The sequence below is a fragment of the Microcebus murinus genome, chromosome 26 (genome assembly GCF_040939455.1).
Source record: "Microcebus murinus isolate Inina chromosome 26, M.murinus_Inina_mat1.0, whole genome shotgun sequence".
NCBI classification, from domain to species: Eukaryota; Metazoa; Chordata; class Mammalia; order Primates; family Cheirogaleidae; genus Microcebus; species Microcebus murinus.
This window is the reverse complement of record NC_134129.1, coordinates 3,018,009-3,037,219: the sequence shown is the minus strand read 5'-3', so window position 1 is coordinate 3,037,219 and position 19,211 is coordinate 3,018,009. Positions and strand designations below refer to the sequence as shown.

The following is a 19,211-nucleotide window of genomic DNA, read 5'->3' as shown; positions in this document are numbered from 1 at the left end:
CAACTGAGTATTCCAGCTGTCAAAAAGGATGAAATCCTGCCATTTGCAACAACATGAATGGAACTGGAGAATACTATGTTAAGTGAAATAAGCCAAACACAGAAAGACAAATTTCACATGTTCTCAGTCTTATGTAGGAGCTAAATATTAAAACAATTGATCTCATGAAGATAGAGAGGAGAATGGTGTTTACCAGAGGTTGGGGAGGGTAGTGGGAAGGAGAGGATAAATTGAAGATGGTTAATAGGTGCAAAAATACAATTAGATAGATAGAATGAGCAATACTTGATAGCACAACAAAGTGACTATAATCAACCATAAGTTAGGGTATACTTTAAAATAGATGAAAGAGTGGAACTGGAGTGTTCATAACACAAAGAAATGATAAATCCCTGAGGTGATGGATGCCCCAATTACCTTGATTTAATACACATTGTAGTCTTATATCAAAAAATCACATGTACCCTTATAAATATATACAACTATTATATACCCATAATTAAACATAAAAAATTTTTAAAAAGAAAAAGAAAAGGATTCCTCCAATATAAAAAATTAAATAAATAAAAATAAAATGCTACTCAGAGCTTTTAATATCATTGGTACAAACATTAGGACAAGTTCAATTTAAAAGATATTATCACCTCAACAGAATTAAACTTATCTACCGTATATCTTATAAAGGCTCTTCTATTTTGGCATTTCCTGAACAGCAACTACGTAAGTTTTATATCATTCCTACTTCATTTGAAATATATAAACAGTGAAATTTGTTAGTTCCTTGGTTTCAAAAACATTGGAAGGATAGTGCAAGAGAACTGTAAGACATTCAGTTTATAGGCCCTGCAGTAATAACGTATGGAGATTTTCAAGTCCAAAGACAGTCTAGATAAAACTAACAACATCACACAAATCATTAAGAACACTATATAGATGCCAGTGCTGCTCTTATCTTCTTCAGAAAAGCACTTTTACTTCATTACTAGAAATGTGTAAGGGAGGGATGAAGGAAAGAAGCAAAGCCTGTTTAGAGGCTTAAGAGATAGCAGAAAAAAAAAAGACTGCTTCAAAAGATCACTGACTGGATTAAATGAAAAAATATGTAAAATTACTTTGTTAGCCATAAAACCCTACACAGATGTCAGCTACTTATCAAGTAACACAGAAAACGGCTTAATACAACCAATTTTAGTATGTCGACCTTCAGCTTATACAAATTCAGTACATATAAAGATTTACATACTAAGCAGATGTACTTCTGAGCAATTTATTGTTCTGTTGTATACATATATGAAATAAAGACAGAACTTCAAAGAGTGGGAAAGGATAGGTTATGAAACAGCTACATCAACTGATTAACTACTTGGAAATAGGTTCCTCAACTCTTGTGTGTGAAAACTTGTAAAATTTTTTTTATTTATTTATTTTTTTTTGGAGACAGGGTCTCATTCTCTCACCCAGGCTGGAGTGCAATGTCACAATCATAGCTCACTGCAGCCTCAAATTCCTGGGCTCAAGGGATCCTTCTGTCTCAGCCTCCCGAAGTGCTAAAATCACAAGTGTGAGGAAATTTTTAAAAAGAAAAAAAAAAAAAGATTAAGTTCCTATTTTCCTTCATGAACCCATTTACACTGGAAATAAATGAATTAAATGTAAAAACTAAGAGGCACAATCGCCAAGAGATGGAAGAGATGGAACAACCCAATTGTTCATCAGCTGATGAACAAAGTTGTAATATATACATATAACAGAACATTATTTAGCTTTAAAAAGGAAATCCTGTCACATGCTACAACATAGATGAACCTTGAGAACATTATGTTAATTCAAACAAGACAGTCAAAAAAGACAAATACTGTATGGTTCCACTTACATGAGGCAGACAAAGTAATAGAAACAGAAAGTAGCATGGTGGTTACCAGGGGCTTAGGAGGAAGGAGAAATGTGAGGTTGTTCAATAGGTGTAGAATTTCAGTTTTGCAAGTTGAAAAAGCTCTGGAAATTTGGTGTACAATACAGTGAATATACTTAACACTACTGAACTATACACTCACAAATGGTTAAGACAGTAAATTTTCTGTGTCGTTTACCACAATTTAAAAAATGTTTAAAGTTATTATTAAAAAAAAAGAGGTAGGCACTAAATTACTTAAGCCACTTTTTAAAAAGTACTAAACTATACAGAGGTCAAAAAAAGCACTTGATCAAACTTCTAACATCTCAGTGGCAAATATGGTTAAAACCACAACATACAAGATTGAGAGCAAAGAAGATACACATAAATTGAATCTGTACAACAGAAATCTTTAAAAGACTAATGTAAGGAAAGAAATATTTTCAGTTTCTTCAAACAAATTTGAAAATCTAACATCAAATAGATAATTTTCACAGAAAATATAAATTAAAATGTTAACAAAAGCAAATCCAACAGTGTTCAAATAATATTTCATCATACCAAGTATTCCAAACACAGCTTAATATTAGGAAATCTATGATTACATTTCACAATATGAATAGATTCAGAAAACTCAACAGAAAAAACTGACTTAATAAAAGAATTCAGTTTAGTGGCCATATACAAGTTCAAAATACCAAAATCAATAGGTTCCTATACTCCAACAATAACTAATTAGAAAGTATAATGGAATAAAGGATACCATTCATGATAGCAATAAGGACTATAAAATAATCTCAATAAACTCCATAAGAAATGTACAAAGCCTATATGAAAATATAAAATTTTATTAAAGACAGATGAAAGGCCTGAAAACACAGAGGCACACCAAGTTTCTGAATGGTAATATTCAGTATTATATGCCTATTTCTACCTCAAATTAATCTAAATTTCAATGTACAGACTACCAAAATATCAGTGAGAGTATTTTATGACAGTTTACAAAAAAATGATTCTGAAGCACATCTGACAAGTTCAATATACAATATACAGAACTCTTGACAAAGAAGCTCAATGAGGGAGAGTTGCCTTTGAAGATATCAAAGCATGCTAACATAATAGGTCAAATCATCTGAAATCAAAGATATTTGATGACTTCTGACTTATAACAGCAATTTCATAAGGTTCAACAAATAATAACTAAAATTGATGTAGGTACAAAAATCATCAAATGAATGATAAAAATAGTAAATTATATGTACATTTTACCTCAATAGAAAAATTTTTTTAAAAAAGGAAAAAGAAATAAGCAAATGACTATTAGGAATTTGGGAGTGTTAAACACTCCAATTCCCTCACTGACTCCCCCAAACGCCCTCCTAAGTGGTAAGAAAGAGACGAAAGAAGTCACTGAAGTATTTAATACTAAAAAAGCTTGGTGAAAGACTAAGAGGGCTCCTATTTCTCACCTCAGTGCAACTTACACAGTTACAGGCAGAAAACTGAAAGGGAGGTAGGAGAAGGAGATATAGTGGGAGAAAATTTCTTCCAGCAATCCATAGACAGGGTAAAATATCTAAGCTGAAACCTAAAGGATGAGAAAGAACAAAGAACCAGAGGCAGGACACACTAGGAGTAAAGTAAAAAGACCCCAAGCCAGGAAGTCTGCATGTTCTGAGAACAGAAAAATCAGTATGACGAGAGGACTGTGAATGAACTGGAAGGGCTAGAATAATAAGGAGCAGCCATGCAAAGTCTTACAGGCCAAGTTAGGAGTTTGGATTGTGTTCAAGGAGCATATAATGACTTACATTTCAGAAAGATTAGCCTAGTTGCTACATGAAGAATGAACAAAGTATGGGGGGAGACAAAAGCTACGAAAGAAAATTAAGCAACTATGAAGTCCAAGAAATAGCCAGGGCTAGAGTGATGGTAGTAGAGATAGAAAGACTGAAGGTATACTTTGTAGGTATTACATCCACTATCCATTCCCTTCTCACTCTCCCACCACACCTTTTTGGCAACAGAAACCCTCTCTCTGTTTGGGAAACCATTCTGTGAGGCTCAGGTAGAATTGGGCCTCTCCTAGTCCACCTCCTGCACAGGGTGGAAAAACAACAACTAGTCCCAAACAAAGCATCTTTTTCCTTAGTGACAGACAGTGGCTGGTTCAAGAATGGACACATAACAAAAACTAGGCCAAAAGATCATTTCAGGAACCAGGAATGGCTTTTTCTCTAGTATTGCTAGCCATGAGGACAATGTAATCCTAGAATTATATTAGTATAAGACAATAATTACCCCCCAATAACCACATTCTCCTTCTTTTAGTAAAAAACCACTTCTCCACAAGTTTTATCTGGGTATATGGCTACGCAGGAAGAGCTAAGTCCTAGGTATGATGGCATAACTAAGTTGTGAACAATGGTATATAACAGAAAATCATGTTTGCAACTCCCTGGTCAATTCCTTAAAAGGAAGCTATCTACTCTCACCTTTATGTTTCCTATTTCTCATGGGCTATACATTAGTTTACTAGGGCTGCCATGACAAAATCCCACAGACTGGGTGATTTAAACAACATTTATTTCCTCATAGTTCCTGAGGCTCAAAGTCCCAGATCAGGGTGTCGGCAGATTTAGTTTCTCCAGAGGCTTCTCTCCTTGGGTTGCAGCCTGCCACCTTCTCGCTATATCCTTACATGGTCTTTTCTGTGTACATGCATTCCTGGTGTTCTTTCTGTGATCAAATTTCCTCTTCCTATATAGGGACACTAGTCAGATTGGATTAGAGGCTACCTATATGATTTAAAGGCCTTATCTCCAAATGTAGTAACATGCTGAGGTACTTGGGGTTAGGGCTTTGATATGTCTATGTTGAGGTACACAATGCAGCCTGTAACAGGCTGAAACATGGACATAATACTGATGAGCTACATAAGACCTTATAGATGAAGTCAACACTACAAGGCAGAGCTGTCCAATAAAACTTTCTGTGATGATACAAATGTTCTATATCTCTACTCTCCAATATGATAACCACTAGCTAGATGTGATTATTTAAATTAAATTAAGAGTAAATAACATTAAAAATTCAGATCCTCAGATGCACTTGCCATATTTTCAGGGCTCAGTAGCTAGTGGCTACATGTAGGACATCACAGTGTTGGCATAGTTAAGTGTTGGCGTAGTGCTAACACTTACGTGTTAAGTGATGGTGTAGCAATAAGGCTGCAAGAACTAGGAACAACCTGAAAGGCTACCACTGGAGTAGCACATGAAAGAGAAAAAAACTTCTGTCTTGCCTAAACTACATATGTTTTGGAATCTCTTTGCTCAAACCACTCATTCAATACCTTAATTAATACAGTTAATTAGAAGTGACATGCTACCATAACAAACTCCTAAAAATTCTAATACAGCTTCTTAGAGGACAGGAAGTAAGGAAACATATATCAGACTAGAGAGCTATTGATTCCTGTTATGTAGTTATAAACATTTACTAAAAGTCTTGCCTGTAATAGTAGGGAGGGCACACCACATGCCTTACACCAAGTCGGTATCTCTGGGAAAAGCAGTTAGAAAAACTCAGAACATTGGTGCCTGCTGGCTATTTAAAGATCAGAAAGATCAGTTCAGCTACAAATAAGGCAATTTGCAAGCAGAGACAGACATGAAAACTACTAAGAGAAGCTCTCCTGCAAACCCCAACCTACGATAGTTTAGTAATTTGGGGCCTCTCAGGCTAGAAAGCAGCTGCTTCTGCGCTCTGAATCCGAGGAGATAACTTTGTAATCTCAAAGATTCTTTGCCAGCTAGTAGCAAAGATCAGGTTAAGAGTTGCTTTTCAGGGGACTGTGGGGTTAATTTAAAAAAATAAAAAGTGTTGCTTTCCCACCTGTGATGGTTTCTGCTATGTCAACTTCATTAGGCTAAATGAAATAAGAAGGCAGGCCAGCAGCCATTTTGTAGTGCAAAATACCTTCTCTCAGTTATTCAATCAAATACTAATCTATGTGCTGCTATGAATGGATTTTATAAATATAATTACAGTCTCTAATCAGCTGACTTCAAATTACAGAGATCATTAGTGAGTCTGAACTAGTCAAGTTAGTGCTTAAGAAGAGATCAGGCTCTTCCCAGCAAATAAAACTCCAAACAGCAGCTGAGTCTCTAATTGTTCTCTCTTCACTAGATCTTCCTTTCCTGACTGCCTGTGGAAAGAGAATAGCTTCAGCTTAAGTCCAGCCTGCCCAAGGTATTTCCTCCCTAACTGCCTGCCTGCTGTACAGATTTCAGACTTGCTTAGCCAGACCTCATAAATCACGGAATTCAATTTCTCACAATAAATCTCTTAAAACATATCTATCAATCAATCATATATCAATCCCCTACTTGTTCTGCTTCTCTGGTTAAACCCTGACCAACACATCATCCAAGACTGTATACTATTTCAGATGCCCTCGATATAGCCAGGAAACAAGGGAGAGATAAACAGGCCTAGCACAGAAACCAATAAGAAAGAGAATCAACAGGTTTCAAAAACTATGACTAAAGGAGATCTTTTGCTACAGTTAATGTTGCATGTTCCTAATTTAAAGAAAACAAAATCAAAGTCTATTAAATTTTTGAAAGAGTTTTATCACCAAACTACATCAGTGGCCTAAAAATCTTAAGATTGAACTTTAACCCTGCAGGCCTCAAATCTATACCACTGGTAGAGGGGCTATAAAGGTTGTGCAGTTCCTAGGGATATCATACTCCCCAATACCTACTACTTCAGATACAGCCAAGAAAGAAAACAAGAAAAAATGATCTAAAGAACAAAGCCCAGGATACAGTGAAACGATCATTCCTCCCATACAGCAAAATCAGTTGAACTGACTGAGGAACTTACACAGTGGCCATGGCAGCTCCTTCCCAACTCCTTCCCAGAAGGACTTCATTATCAATATGGACCAATGACCACTGTGTAATTTCTATTCTTCCTTTCTCTAAAAGAGCTTTTATTATAATTATCCTATTCCTACTCACTGGTATACAATGGGTTGGGAAAAAAAGAGGAAGAGATAAATTGCTCATTATTTTATAGATTACTGGACTGATGAGGAAAGGCATTATGTAAATATTTTCCACTTTTAGCTATATGTAGTAATTGAATGGGACTTTTAATTGATTCTCTTGAGGAATATGTGTTGGAATGAAGGTTTGCACAAATGTTGGGTGCCCAAAAGGGTAGGTCTAATGCTCAAGAAGAAAAGTTTAGATTGTAGAAGTAAACTTGAGAGTCACAAGCATAGAGACATACAACAAGCCAATAAATAAAATTACTTAAGAAGTGAGACAAGACAGAAAAGGGTTCAGGACTGAGCAATAAGGTAAATAATCAAAGGATATACACTGAGGGGGGTAGGAAGAAGCAGGACAACCAAAAAGAAGCCGGTAAGGTAGAAACAGGAGAAGGTGGTATTATGTAAACAAAGAGAGGAGTACTTTTTAAGCAACGAGAATTGGTCAACTGCTACTGAAAGAGTAAATAAGAAATGGATGCAACAATTAAATACAATATCCAAAAAGAGATTCATGTATCTTTGGAAAACAAAGGACAGATGGGTCAAAAGAAAATTTCTAAGAATTTTAAAATACTGAGGTGAGGAAGATATCCAGAAGTCATAAAAGAACAACACATTTTACTAAACAAAAATAAAATGCTTTCTACATTGTGAAAACAATGTAAACAGACAATATGTGTAACAAATAACACCATAAAGGATTAATTCCCATAAAAATAAATAGCACCAATCACTAAGAAAAAGACAATCCCAACAGAATAATAGGTAAAGGGATAAAAAAATTTTTTTCAAAAGAAATCCAAATAAAAAATAAAGATATTACTCAATGTTGATAGTAATCAGGAAAATGAAAACAAAACACCATTTTTTATTTAACAGATCTTTAAAACTAAGAAAATTGATCACATCCAGGGGCATTCTCTAACACTGTTGATGGAAATAAAACTTGGGAGTACTTATCAAATTTAACATGTGCATACCCTCTGGCCCACTAATTCCATTTCCAGGAATCCATCTCAAAGAAATATTTTTGTACTCAAAAATAACTGTAAAAGGATGTTCACTTCAGTGTATATTTGTAATAGCAATGCAGTGAAAATAATCTAAATGTCTACAACATAAAAGAGTACACAAATTATGAACATTCATATTATGGAACATTCAAAAGAAAATGAGAACAATGTGGCAAATTCTAAAGTACTCTATCAGACACACATACCACACACACACACACACACACACACACACTGCCTCACAAAGAAACTGAAATATTTGATATATACCAAGCTGTTAGCAGCATTTACTCTGAAAAATGGGATAGAACCCCCTATGTATTAGAAGACTTTTTAAAATAAGTATGAATACATTCATTAGTTTTTATAGTTAAATATATAATCATCATCTGAAGACTCATCTCTTTCAAATGATATATCAATAAAACTTTTAGTAAGTGACAGCTCTATTCTTCATGAAAGATAATTTGATTAATATACAAGGAAATAAATGAAATGACAGATTTCAGGTAATGATTAATTCTGGAGAACAGGATCATAGATGATTTTTGTATTCTTAAGATCTTTTTGAATAGGTATAATATTTAATTAATGAATAACATTTAATTTAAAATCTCATTTAAAAGGTATTTTTCACCCTACACTGTCCTGTAATTCAATTTCTCATATATTAACAGATCTCTACCTGCAGTAATCACAAGTATACTGATATAGATATCTCTTTTCTTACTATAAAATCTTCAGAGTAAAATTAGAATGGATGACTCTTTAGTGTAATTTGGTTGTCAAGGACACTCTGGAAAAATGACATATACAAACCTCATCTAAAAAAAAAACCAGAAACAAAATATCAAAACCCGCTGAGTATTCCAAGAGATACACATAAACATGTGAAGTCTACCTTCCTAATATTCAAAACAGAAACAAAATGATCCCTATAATTCTAAGGTACACAGTTAAATAAAAAACTAACATAGACCTCCAAATAAAGTACAGGACTTACACAGGATTAAAATCATCTTCACAGTTTTAAGTTATTATTAGTTTTATATAAACAAGATTTAATTTTTTTATTAATTTAGGAATAATGTCTCAGTTTCTTCAAATCACTCATAATCCCTAGGTGCTTTTACTGTCTCAATAATGCTCCTTAAATAAATTTAATTCAAAGAATATCACTAATAGTGATTGATAGCTATCAGCTAAAACTCATAACAGAAAACTGAATTCTATCACAGTGCTAAGTTTCCACATATGTAAATTTTACTAAGTACAGCATGTATAAATTCATTTAACTCACATATGTTTAACACATACAGCTGTGATTTTAAATATGGCTAATTTTTTCCTATTCACTGGGAAGGAAATGGTTGAGATCATTAGGTAATGAAAACATCCACACACATAGCAGATACTCAATAAATGTTTGGCATATAAAATAATTTACTCCTACACTTCATCTCCCACTATTAAGAGCTACATGAGAGGCTTTGAAACACTATTTTCATTATTAGTTCCATACAAAAAATAAGATGGAAACAGGGCATAGAAAGAAAGAGACTGAACTGGAAATGGACCTGGTAAAACACAAAACAGGAGGACTTCCTTTTCTTCTCAGGTTTCAAATTTAGGGTGACAGGAAAGACAGAAAGGAAAAGAAATGCCCATGTTAATGTATATTTATTCCAAATTCAAAACAGAACCAATCTTTCCAAAGATCCCTTGGAAACAGTTTTCAATCAAACATTTTTTAACCAATTAATTCACTGCTAAAGATGCACAGTTATAGGCTCATTCTATAAATATGCAATGTCTAGTCTGTACTTTCAAATAATCTCAAGAAATAAAAAAGGAGTTTACTTATTTTCAAAATTGAAATAACACTATCTGGTACACCTCACAATTTTCTCCATGTTATAATTCAGTTTCAGTAACTGGTTAATTGGAACATTAAGTAACAAGCAATAAGAATATAATTAAGTAAAATCTATAATCCTCCTTAATCATGGATTCCATCCCTAACCCTCCAATCATTTTTAAACTATCCCTCTCTAGACCTTCCCTTGTTTTAGTCATCACTTTCATGGTAGAGCAGCCAGAAATATATATAATCTGTTTTGTGCAGATGTATCATAGTATTATTTAAAATAAGAATTATGATTTTGGTTATCTACAATACCTTATTTAACCTCACCCAACAGTATGCTAAGCTTATGAAAAAAGCATGCTATGTTTCAGACCATTTACCCAAAATAGCACCTTTGTTACCCCAACTCATAAAAACCTATTTAACATTTTTCAATTTATTCTCAATAATCCTGTTGTCCACTCTCGTCAGCACAATTATCTGTCTGCAGGCTTTGAAAGATTTCACCATATATCAAAATTGTTTATAAAGACAGTGAATATTTAATAATATTGGCTCCAACGGTAATTCCTAAAGTACTCTGATCTTTTAAATGTAAAATCTTTACATTTCTTTCTCCCAACCCTTTTACCTCTAGTCTTACTCAGAAGGAAACTTAGAAAATCAACGCTTTTAAAAGATCATGTAACGTTTATGAAATTTGTAGGAAGACAGAAGGCAACCTAAATTATGCTTTCAATTACATCTGTATTAATTTGAAAATTCACAGCATTCTTGAGGAAAATAAAATCCAATATTTCCCTTTTCAATAATTAAAACCCCAAATTATAAATCATGTTAAAAATGACACTTATATTGCTCAACAATTATACTTCCTTTCATGATTCATTAAGTTCTAAAGACAAAAAAAAAAATGTTAAAAAGTGAAGCACCCTAAGTCAAGAAGGGAATTTTGCTCCAGGGCAGCAAATGTATGGGCATAACTCTGACAGGTAAAGTTCCAGGAACTGGAAGAGTATTCATAGGTACCCACCACTTTTCAATTCCCTAATGACTTGCTCTTTTGAAAAGACGAAAACTGAAAGGTTTGGGATAGGTTACACCATGGATATTGGTGCCTCCTATTGGTCCTAACAAAAACTTAACTGGTATCAGCAGACTTCACTTAAAGTGTGAAGTGAGAATTCCTTTTCATCTGTGGTCAAGTATGCAAAACTTATAAAGATCTTCATTACAGACACATTTTCCAGCCCACTAAACTATTTTTATAAAAATTCAGATAAACTGTCATAAATGCAACTACACTGCCTCAAGGACCTAAAAATTGTTTCCCTAATTAAATGAATGGCATAATCGGACGCCAGTAAAAGCAGTCTAACAAAAAGTCTAGCAAAGTTCTCGGAGTCAAAATGTGCTGCTTTGAATACTAACTCCAATTAAGTTGGTGAGGTTAATAATGACTAAACTCAGAATTAGAGTCCAATTAAAACATCTCATAGACATCCACTGTAAATAGCTGCAACCAAGTTCTGTTACTTTAAGACTTGAGGTCCCCAATATTTCCCAGAGTAAGTGGCTAATAAAGAAATACTTGTGAAATATTCCTACTTCAGAGATCAGACTTCATAAAAACCTAGCAGAGGTAAGATGCAAAGACTTGCACAACACAGGATACTCTACTCTAAAAGACGTAAAGATGAGTAAGACAAGGTTTCAGCCTTTAGATCTGAACAGTCCATAACGCACTAGATATAAAGTACTTCATCACTTCAAGGGCAAAATATGAAGATTAGGGCTGGGTTACCAGAAAGAACAGCTCAATCTTGGACTCACAACTTCACAAATTCTTTGTTACCACATTACCTTCTTATTTAGAAGCAGTTTCCAAATTCTAAACAAGCCAAATAAATGGATGCTAGATTCCCTACTACTCTGCCTAAGAATGTTTCAAAATAAGGTGGGAGGGAGAGAAGAAGGGGTCAGAGACCTCTCTGACTACTTAAAGAAAAGTTTGCATATATATTATGGAGCTGGAACAGAACGTGAAAAAAAGGCTCATAAGCACTTTCAACAATATCTTGTGTTTAATCTCAGGTTATTCACAGCCTCACAATCCCTATTTAAGAGGAAAAAAATATTTAGTTTAATAAAGAAAAATTACATTGAAAAGTACAAATCTTAAAAGGCAGGGGAGAAGCAATATATTGCCTCTATTGAGACAGTAATTTTCACTATGATGTTTTCATTTTGTTGACAACTGTTAATTTTAGAGTATGGGAATATGGATATATTTATCTGCTCTTTTCTGTATTTCTTGTTTTCCTTTTTTATTTTTATTTATTTTATTTTTTTTGGAGACAGAGTCTCACTTGGGTGCCCAGGCTAGAGTGAGTGCCATGGCATCAGCCTAGCTCACAGCAACCTCAAACTCCTGGGCTCAAGCAATCCTCCTGCCTCAGCCTCCCGAGTAGCTGGGACTACAGGCATGCACCACCATGCCCAGCTAATTTTTTCTATATATATTAGTTGGCCAATTAATTTCTTTCTATTTATAGTAGAGATGGGGTCTTGCTCTTGCTCAGGCTGGTTTGGAACTCCTGACCTTGAGCAATCCGCCCGCCTCACCCTCCCAGAGTGCTAGGATTACAGGCGTGAGCCACCTCGCTAGGCCTGTTTTCCTTTTTTAAAATGAGTTTTTCAGAACAAGAAAATAAAAGCTCGGGGTGGCCAACTTGTCTTTAATGGTTGTCCTACTAGCAAAAAGTACTTTCCTCTATACTATCTGAATTTGTTTTAACATTATTTGAAATGCCAATATCAGAGATGTTGCATTCAACAACATATGCATGCATAACAGAGCAAGTGAATGAGTTGAGTCAATAAATCAGCAGGCTTTGCATCAAACATACCCAGGTTAAGTCCCACCCTGACACTTCATTAGCTATGTGTAACCTAAAACTTTTCTAAGCCAGTATCTTTGTCTATAAAATATTAATAAATACATCCCTCCCAACATTTGTTTACTTCTGGAACTCACACACCTTATTCAGATGTACACTTAACCATTTAACCTCACTCTCACACTTCTCCAAATCTCTATTCATTGGTGTATTTTAAAATCAATGTGTCTTAAAACAATTTTGTTCACCATTGCTTAGTATACAGCGGGAACTCCAAACATTTACTGAATAATGAAACAAATACAGAAGTGCCTACTTCATAGGGTTAGGGTGAGAATAAAATGAGAAGACATGAAAACTGCATTAACTCACTTAATTCTCATAACAATACTACAAAGTAGGATCTATTATTACCATCTATAGGATTTACAAGAGGAAACTGAGAGGTTAAGTAAAATTGCTCAAGGTCACAAAGCTAGTAAATGATGAATCAAAGATTTGAATCCAGCTCCAGAGTGCATGTTCTTACCATTAATTAGACTTCATACATAGTAGACACTGAGTAAGTATCAGTTTTTATGATGTTTTAAAAAAATCCACATATATCTAAGAGGCTTCAGGCACTTACCAAACATTCAATAATCAATACTGATTAGTTTATCTGGCGTTTCCCCTAATACCTACAAAAGATCACCATCACTAACAAAAGTAATTAAGAAATTGAAAGATAATAAAATCCAAATTTCAGCTATTCAGGGGCTCTGGATCCAAGAATGGAGGTAGGATCTTCTCTTAGTTTGCTAAATGATTTCTGCATCATCCCTAGTTATTCACTGAAAAAAAAATGTTTTATCAAGTACTGTGCTTAAGCAAGAGAGGAGGCAAGATAATTATAAATAAGACAGAAATATTGCTTCAGAGATATTAACATCTAGTTTATGAATACTGCTACATCAATGAAGACATGAAACTGGGGAACAAACAAGCTTTTCCGAGCTAATCTGGGAGTCTAAACATTACAATACATGAACTTAGCATTTTTCCACTAAAAAAAACAAATAAATAAACTTGAAGAAACACAGCCTACTTCTGAAATAGTTTTTCTTTCTCCTTCATTTTCAACTCGACTTCTTTTATGTCTATAAACAGATTCTCTCTGGCCTTTCAAATCTTTTCAATACCAGGTAAGTCACTACTAATTTATTTACTGGCTCCCTTTGTCTAAAATTTCTTCACTAAGTTTGTCTCTTAATTTAAAGTCACAGGTTACCTACAAAAATAGACAGAATTCAGATCAACTTTACACTTTATGCTTCAACAAAAATGTTTTTCCCCTTTGAATTCACTTTAGAAAACACTGTCACACAATTATATCAAAAAATGCATTCAATAGAATGCAATGTGATTTCTGAAATGAAGTATCAACTTTTGCAATTTCAACATTTTTGTCTTGCAACAGTCAAGTACACAATTTAACTAATTTAGTCCACTAATTTGAAAAGAAGACCATCATGGCTTTTTTGTTAGAAAATACATTTCTGTATTCCATATTGATCAGTCATCCACTGAAAGCCAAGATCATGCATTTACAATTTTAGATCTAAGGTTCTGAATCAAATAGAGGGGGAGGAGGGAGAGTTCTTGGTCTTATACTTTTGTTTCCAAGTATATGTGAAGTTACGCAAATTATCTAAAACATGATTATCCTATTCTGAAACACTTTAGGAAAAACTCCAATTTTCAGTAACCTGCTCTAATGTCTAATAAGAATTATATTCTTATTCTTCACCTTTAAATAAATTCCTTATTTAAATTGATTCTCCTTACCACTTTTCCTCTTACAGGCATATATAGAGACTATCCAGCTATCATTCTTCATAGCAAACCTATGTATTTTTGTTTTATCCTTTACTTTTTGAGGTTAAATACAGCAAAACTATAACTTTTCATATTCTTTTTTAACCTTTCAATTATTTTCATTGGAAGGATAATCTCAAGGATGTCATTCACATTTTTTTTATTGTGTAGCCTATAAAAGAATAAGAAAAAGGATTTAAATATTGTGATTGTAGCCATAAGATTTCCTAGCTCCAGAAAGTTAAACTTCTGCTGAGAAGAAAACTGGTAATTAAAACCATTACACAACTCACCCATTTAGCTTACAGTTTTATTTATTTCTTTACTTTGGCCAAAGGATGGAGGCAAGTACAGAGACAACCTGTACTCCTTTCTGACTGCTCATCCCTCATCATGTTCCCATATAGATTTTTTTTAATGGTTGCACTTTCTTACACTTATTTCTCCTGACTCATCTTCATAACAAATAACAAAACCCACTGTTTATACCACAAAGTAGAAGACAATATAAAGCACATTAAAAACAAACACTGCCCTAGTTGGTCAAAGTTAACATATACCATTCCTATTTTCCAAGAAAACAACCCTGACCCACAAAATTAACATACCTACAAACTTATAGCCATTCTTCATGATTTAAGGAATTACTAAAAGTTTTACTTATTAGCTTATATGCCTAATAACAGGCCATATTATAACAGATAAAACTACCTAGGTATGTGAAGTTTGCAGCAGAATATTCCAATAAGTACTGCATTCAACTATTATGATCTCATTCCAAACCAGAGCTTGATATTTTTTTTTTTGGAGAATTTAAAATCTTAAAAAAAAAATTGGTATTTTGCCCATAGCTGCATGATTGTGTTGCAATTCAGTGCCTATTTTTCTGAACGGGGTCAGAAGGAAGATACAAGGAAAAAAATTATCACTAAAAAGTATACTGGTCTGAGCCATTAAAAAACTTTGATTTCTACTTTTTGCTACTACCCTCCACAACCAGTTCCCTCTAAGCCTTGTTTTCCTCATTTTTAAAATAAAGAGGTTGGGCTGGATTATCCATAAAATGTTTTTCACGTTTGAGAAGAATCATACAGTTGAATGATTCTAAGTGCAATAATACATTTTAGTGAAGATGAAGAATCATACAACTCAATGATTCTAAGTATCATAATAGATTTTACTGGAGATAAGGATCCCATCACATCTTTCTCTTTATTCTTTCAAATGCAGCCTGAGCCACCCACTATCCTGAAACATCCAGTTAGGCCAATAAAAAATTCCATCAATACGAACCTAGGCTACATGGAAATAATTACAAGGACAGTCCATCTTTTTGGTATACATACTTCAACCCTTACATCTCTATCTATGTAACAGTCTGAGGTAAAAGAATTTGGTCTTTTACAAATACACAAGTCTCAAACCCTTTAAAAAATATCTCTCCATTTGAACGGAACTCAGAATGCTATAAATGCAATTTTCAGAAAACCAGCCTTGCACCAAGTTATTGGGTTCTATATTTGCAGAAGAGAATAAATGGCAAGTGGTACTTCTAGATAATTCAGTTCTCCTCTCTTAGAACTCAGTTTAAAATCAGGCTTTAAAGCTGTTTTCCTTGTGCTGCTTTGTCCAGATCAAGATTTTTCTATTTCAGGAAGAAGATGAGAGTAATTAAGACAGCTGATAACTAGTAAGACTAACTCTTAGTTGGTTGTCATAATGGTTTGTTTTCCTGGGCCTTTGGGTTATAGGGCCTTCTTTGAGGAATAAGGTCCTGCAACGCCGCCTGTCTGTGGACCCAGGAAAAATTATAAAGTTATTATGAAACCAGATCACTAGGGCAAACCAAGAGGCCTTCCTATTCCAACTCACCACAACCAGGCCTGGCTCCCAAGCAGACTCTGTGATTGCCCCATAGCATCTAGAAAACAACAGGTCCTAGCTTAATTCTCTCTCACTGAGGAAGCATTTGGAGATGTACATATATGTACGTGTAATGACCAAATATATTTTTCATCCACTTATGAACGTATACGGTCACTTACAATTATTTAAAGTTATTGATAAATGTATATGGATATAAGATCAGTTCATGTAAAATCCTTGAGGGATCAAGGAAGTGAAGGTTACTTCAGCAACCACAATAGTTATGAAAAAAACCTGCTGCAGAACAGTATGGAAAAGTACAGCTTCTCACGTGCCTCTCACATACACAAATACTTAGCAGCTCTGAGTTCCTTACAACCTTATGCCCCCTGCCCTCAAACCTGCTCCCCTCCACTTCACAACTGGGAGGAACTGACCAACCTCCTAGTCGGTCCCCAAGAGACTCAACTACCTATTATCTCACCCCTCCCGCTTCGGTCCCGCCCCCGCCGCGGGAATACGGTGGCTCTACTGGCCCGCGGCGGCAAATCACCCCCCCACCGTGTGCAAACAGGGAATCTAACCAATTCCTTCCACCCCGACCCATGTGAGCCTCGGGCTAGCCAGCTGTTCTCCAACTCCGTGGACTTTGTGGTCCTCCCACCCCCACGTGTCAGCCACCCTCCCCCACGTTCCCACACCTCACAATTTGGGCCGAGGAAAGAAAGGGGGCAGGCGAAAGCCCGGCCCGTGAGAGATCGACCCACAGGAATCTGTCCCACCGCAAGTCCCCTATACCCTCCATAGTCCCTTCCTCCCTCCTCCCTTTGAAACCAGGGCCTTGCCTCAGAAACCTCCTCTTCCTCGTCGTCGTCGTCCTCTTCTTCCTCACTGTTGTTGCTGCTGGTGCAGCCCCCGCCACCTCCGCCTCCGCCGCCGCCGCCGCTGTTGTCGCTGTCGCTGCTGCTTTCGCTGCTGCTGGGGGGTCGGCAAGTCCGGTTGCGCTTGGCCTTGTGGTGCTGCTGCTGCTGCGGCGGCTTCTTCTTCAGGAGCAGGTCGCAGACTCGCACCATCCCACGAGGAGACGAGGCCGAGCGAGCCCCGCTGCCGCCGCCAACGCCGCTGCCGACCTCCGCCGCCGCCGCCGCCGCCGCCGCCGCGGGGGGGCCCGCCACAGCCGCCGCCGCCGCCGCCGGGGGGCTCCCTTCTCCCTCAGCAGCCGCCGCCGCCGCCGCCGCCGCCGGAACCGTCGCCTTCTCCATCCCCAGGGAAAGAGGGAGGGCGCAGACGGGGGAGGGGCGAGGGGGTACGCTCTACCGCGACTTCGGCCGCACCGGGGCCGACACAGCGATCGGTGCCGCCTCCGCCGCCACCGCCTCGGTCACCTCTACTGCCGCCGCCGCCGCCGCTCCGCCAGCTCTCACCTCGTCTCGCGATACTAAGGGCGGGGAGCCTGACGATGGGAGGGAGAGGGAGGGAGCGTGAGGGAGCAAAAGGAGGGGGTGAGGCAGAGAGGGAGACCGGGTGTGAGGAGACCCGGAGGACAGGATACTAAGGGGACCCCAGGAAGTGTGCCTAGGATGGCTGCCGATGTGGGCGGCGGGGACAGATGCGGGGTCGCACGCGGTTACTGCGGGAGCGCTCGCGAGCGCCCGGATTTCTTCTTTTCCTCGCAACTTCCCCCACACGCAGCCGTGCAGCCCTCCCTTCTTCCTTCCTGGCTTTTGACTAGAACGCAGCCGCAGGCGGAAGTGCAGGTGACGCCATCAGCCGTCGCCCGAGCGGCGGCGCGCAGGTGGCCGAAAGGCGAAAGTGAGATTTGCAGGGCCGGGTGTGGAGCCCCGCGGGCGCCGGTGCCGCGGTGCGTGGGGCGGGCGGGCGGGGAGGCCGGAGCGGCGCCGGCCCGGGCAGTGCGGGGAGCGGGTGCGGAGGCGCGGTCCCGGCGCTCTGTGAGCGGGAGGCCCGGTCAGCCAGATCCGGGAGGTGGGGCCTCCTTCTGAACTCCCGTACGTAGTTTTATTCCTTCTGGCCATTTTTTCCACCGCCAAATCGAAGGCTAGGGCTTTGGCTCTGGAGAGATGGCGTTGCGTAGGGGAAAGAGCCTTCTTGGCCTAAGTTTTAAGTCTTGAATCACAGACTTCCTCTGAGTTTACAAGTGTGCATTGTGAAGGAAGTCGATCAGGTGATGTCTAAGATCATTACAGCTTTAAAGTTTCCAAAGGGAGGAAAACAGGAGAAGGATGCAGGGTCCGTGCTAGAACTTTCCAGACGATTCTCTGAATGACCCCGACTTAGCTCTTCCAGCCTCCAGCGTCTCAACTTTTACCTGGGAAGTAAGAGTCATAAATAGCAATCTTTGCCTCTGTATGTTTCTTGGAAGGAATATTGTGATTGGGGTTGTGAGCTCATTTTTAGGTGTCTAAAGAACTTGCAGCACTTTTGAAATGATAGTGTAGCTCATTGAACTCAGAATTATCCCTTTCTGGTCTAGAATGAGTATAGTGGCATAAGGAAAACGAAGGAAACATCAAAGACAGATGTACTGGCACAAGATTAAAAGTATGTCTCAGCTGACATAGTTGCCATTTTAAGACTGCTAAGTTTAGCTGACTGCCTGGATTTTTAAATTTTTCTTTTTAGCATTGGCATACCATATGAAATGTGGGCAGTTGCCAGTACTCTAGTACCATGGCAGAATTGGCAATGACTAAATCAATTCATTCAAGCAAAAATTCATCATGTG

General features: G+C 37.4%; 1 protein-coding gene across 4 annotated transcripts in view; it reads right to left on the bottom strand.

The window, feature by feature from the left end:
* ANKRD17 (ankyrin repeat domain 17) overlaps positions 1–18,171 on the bottom strand; it is a 158,897-nt gene extending 140,726 nt beyond the window's left edge. For 2 of the 4 annotated variants that reach the window (XM_012744846.2, XM_020284306.2), the window contains exon 1: positions 17,314–18,171. In XM_012744846.2, the coding sequence (XP_012600300.2) occupies positions 17,314–17,730 (417 nt within the window). In that variant the 5' untranslated portion in view covers positions 17,731–18,171. The remainder of the gene's footprint in view (positions 1–17,313) is intronic. The other 2 variants (XM_012744875.2, XM_075997802.1) reach the window with 1 other exon arrangement.
* Positions 18,172–19,211: the final 1,040 nt, after the last annotated feature.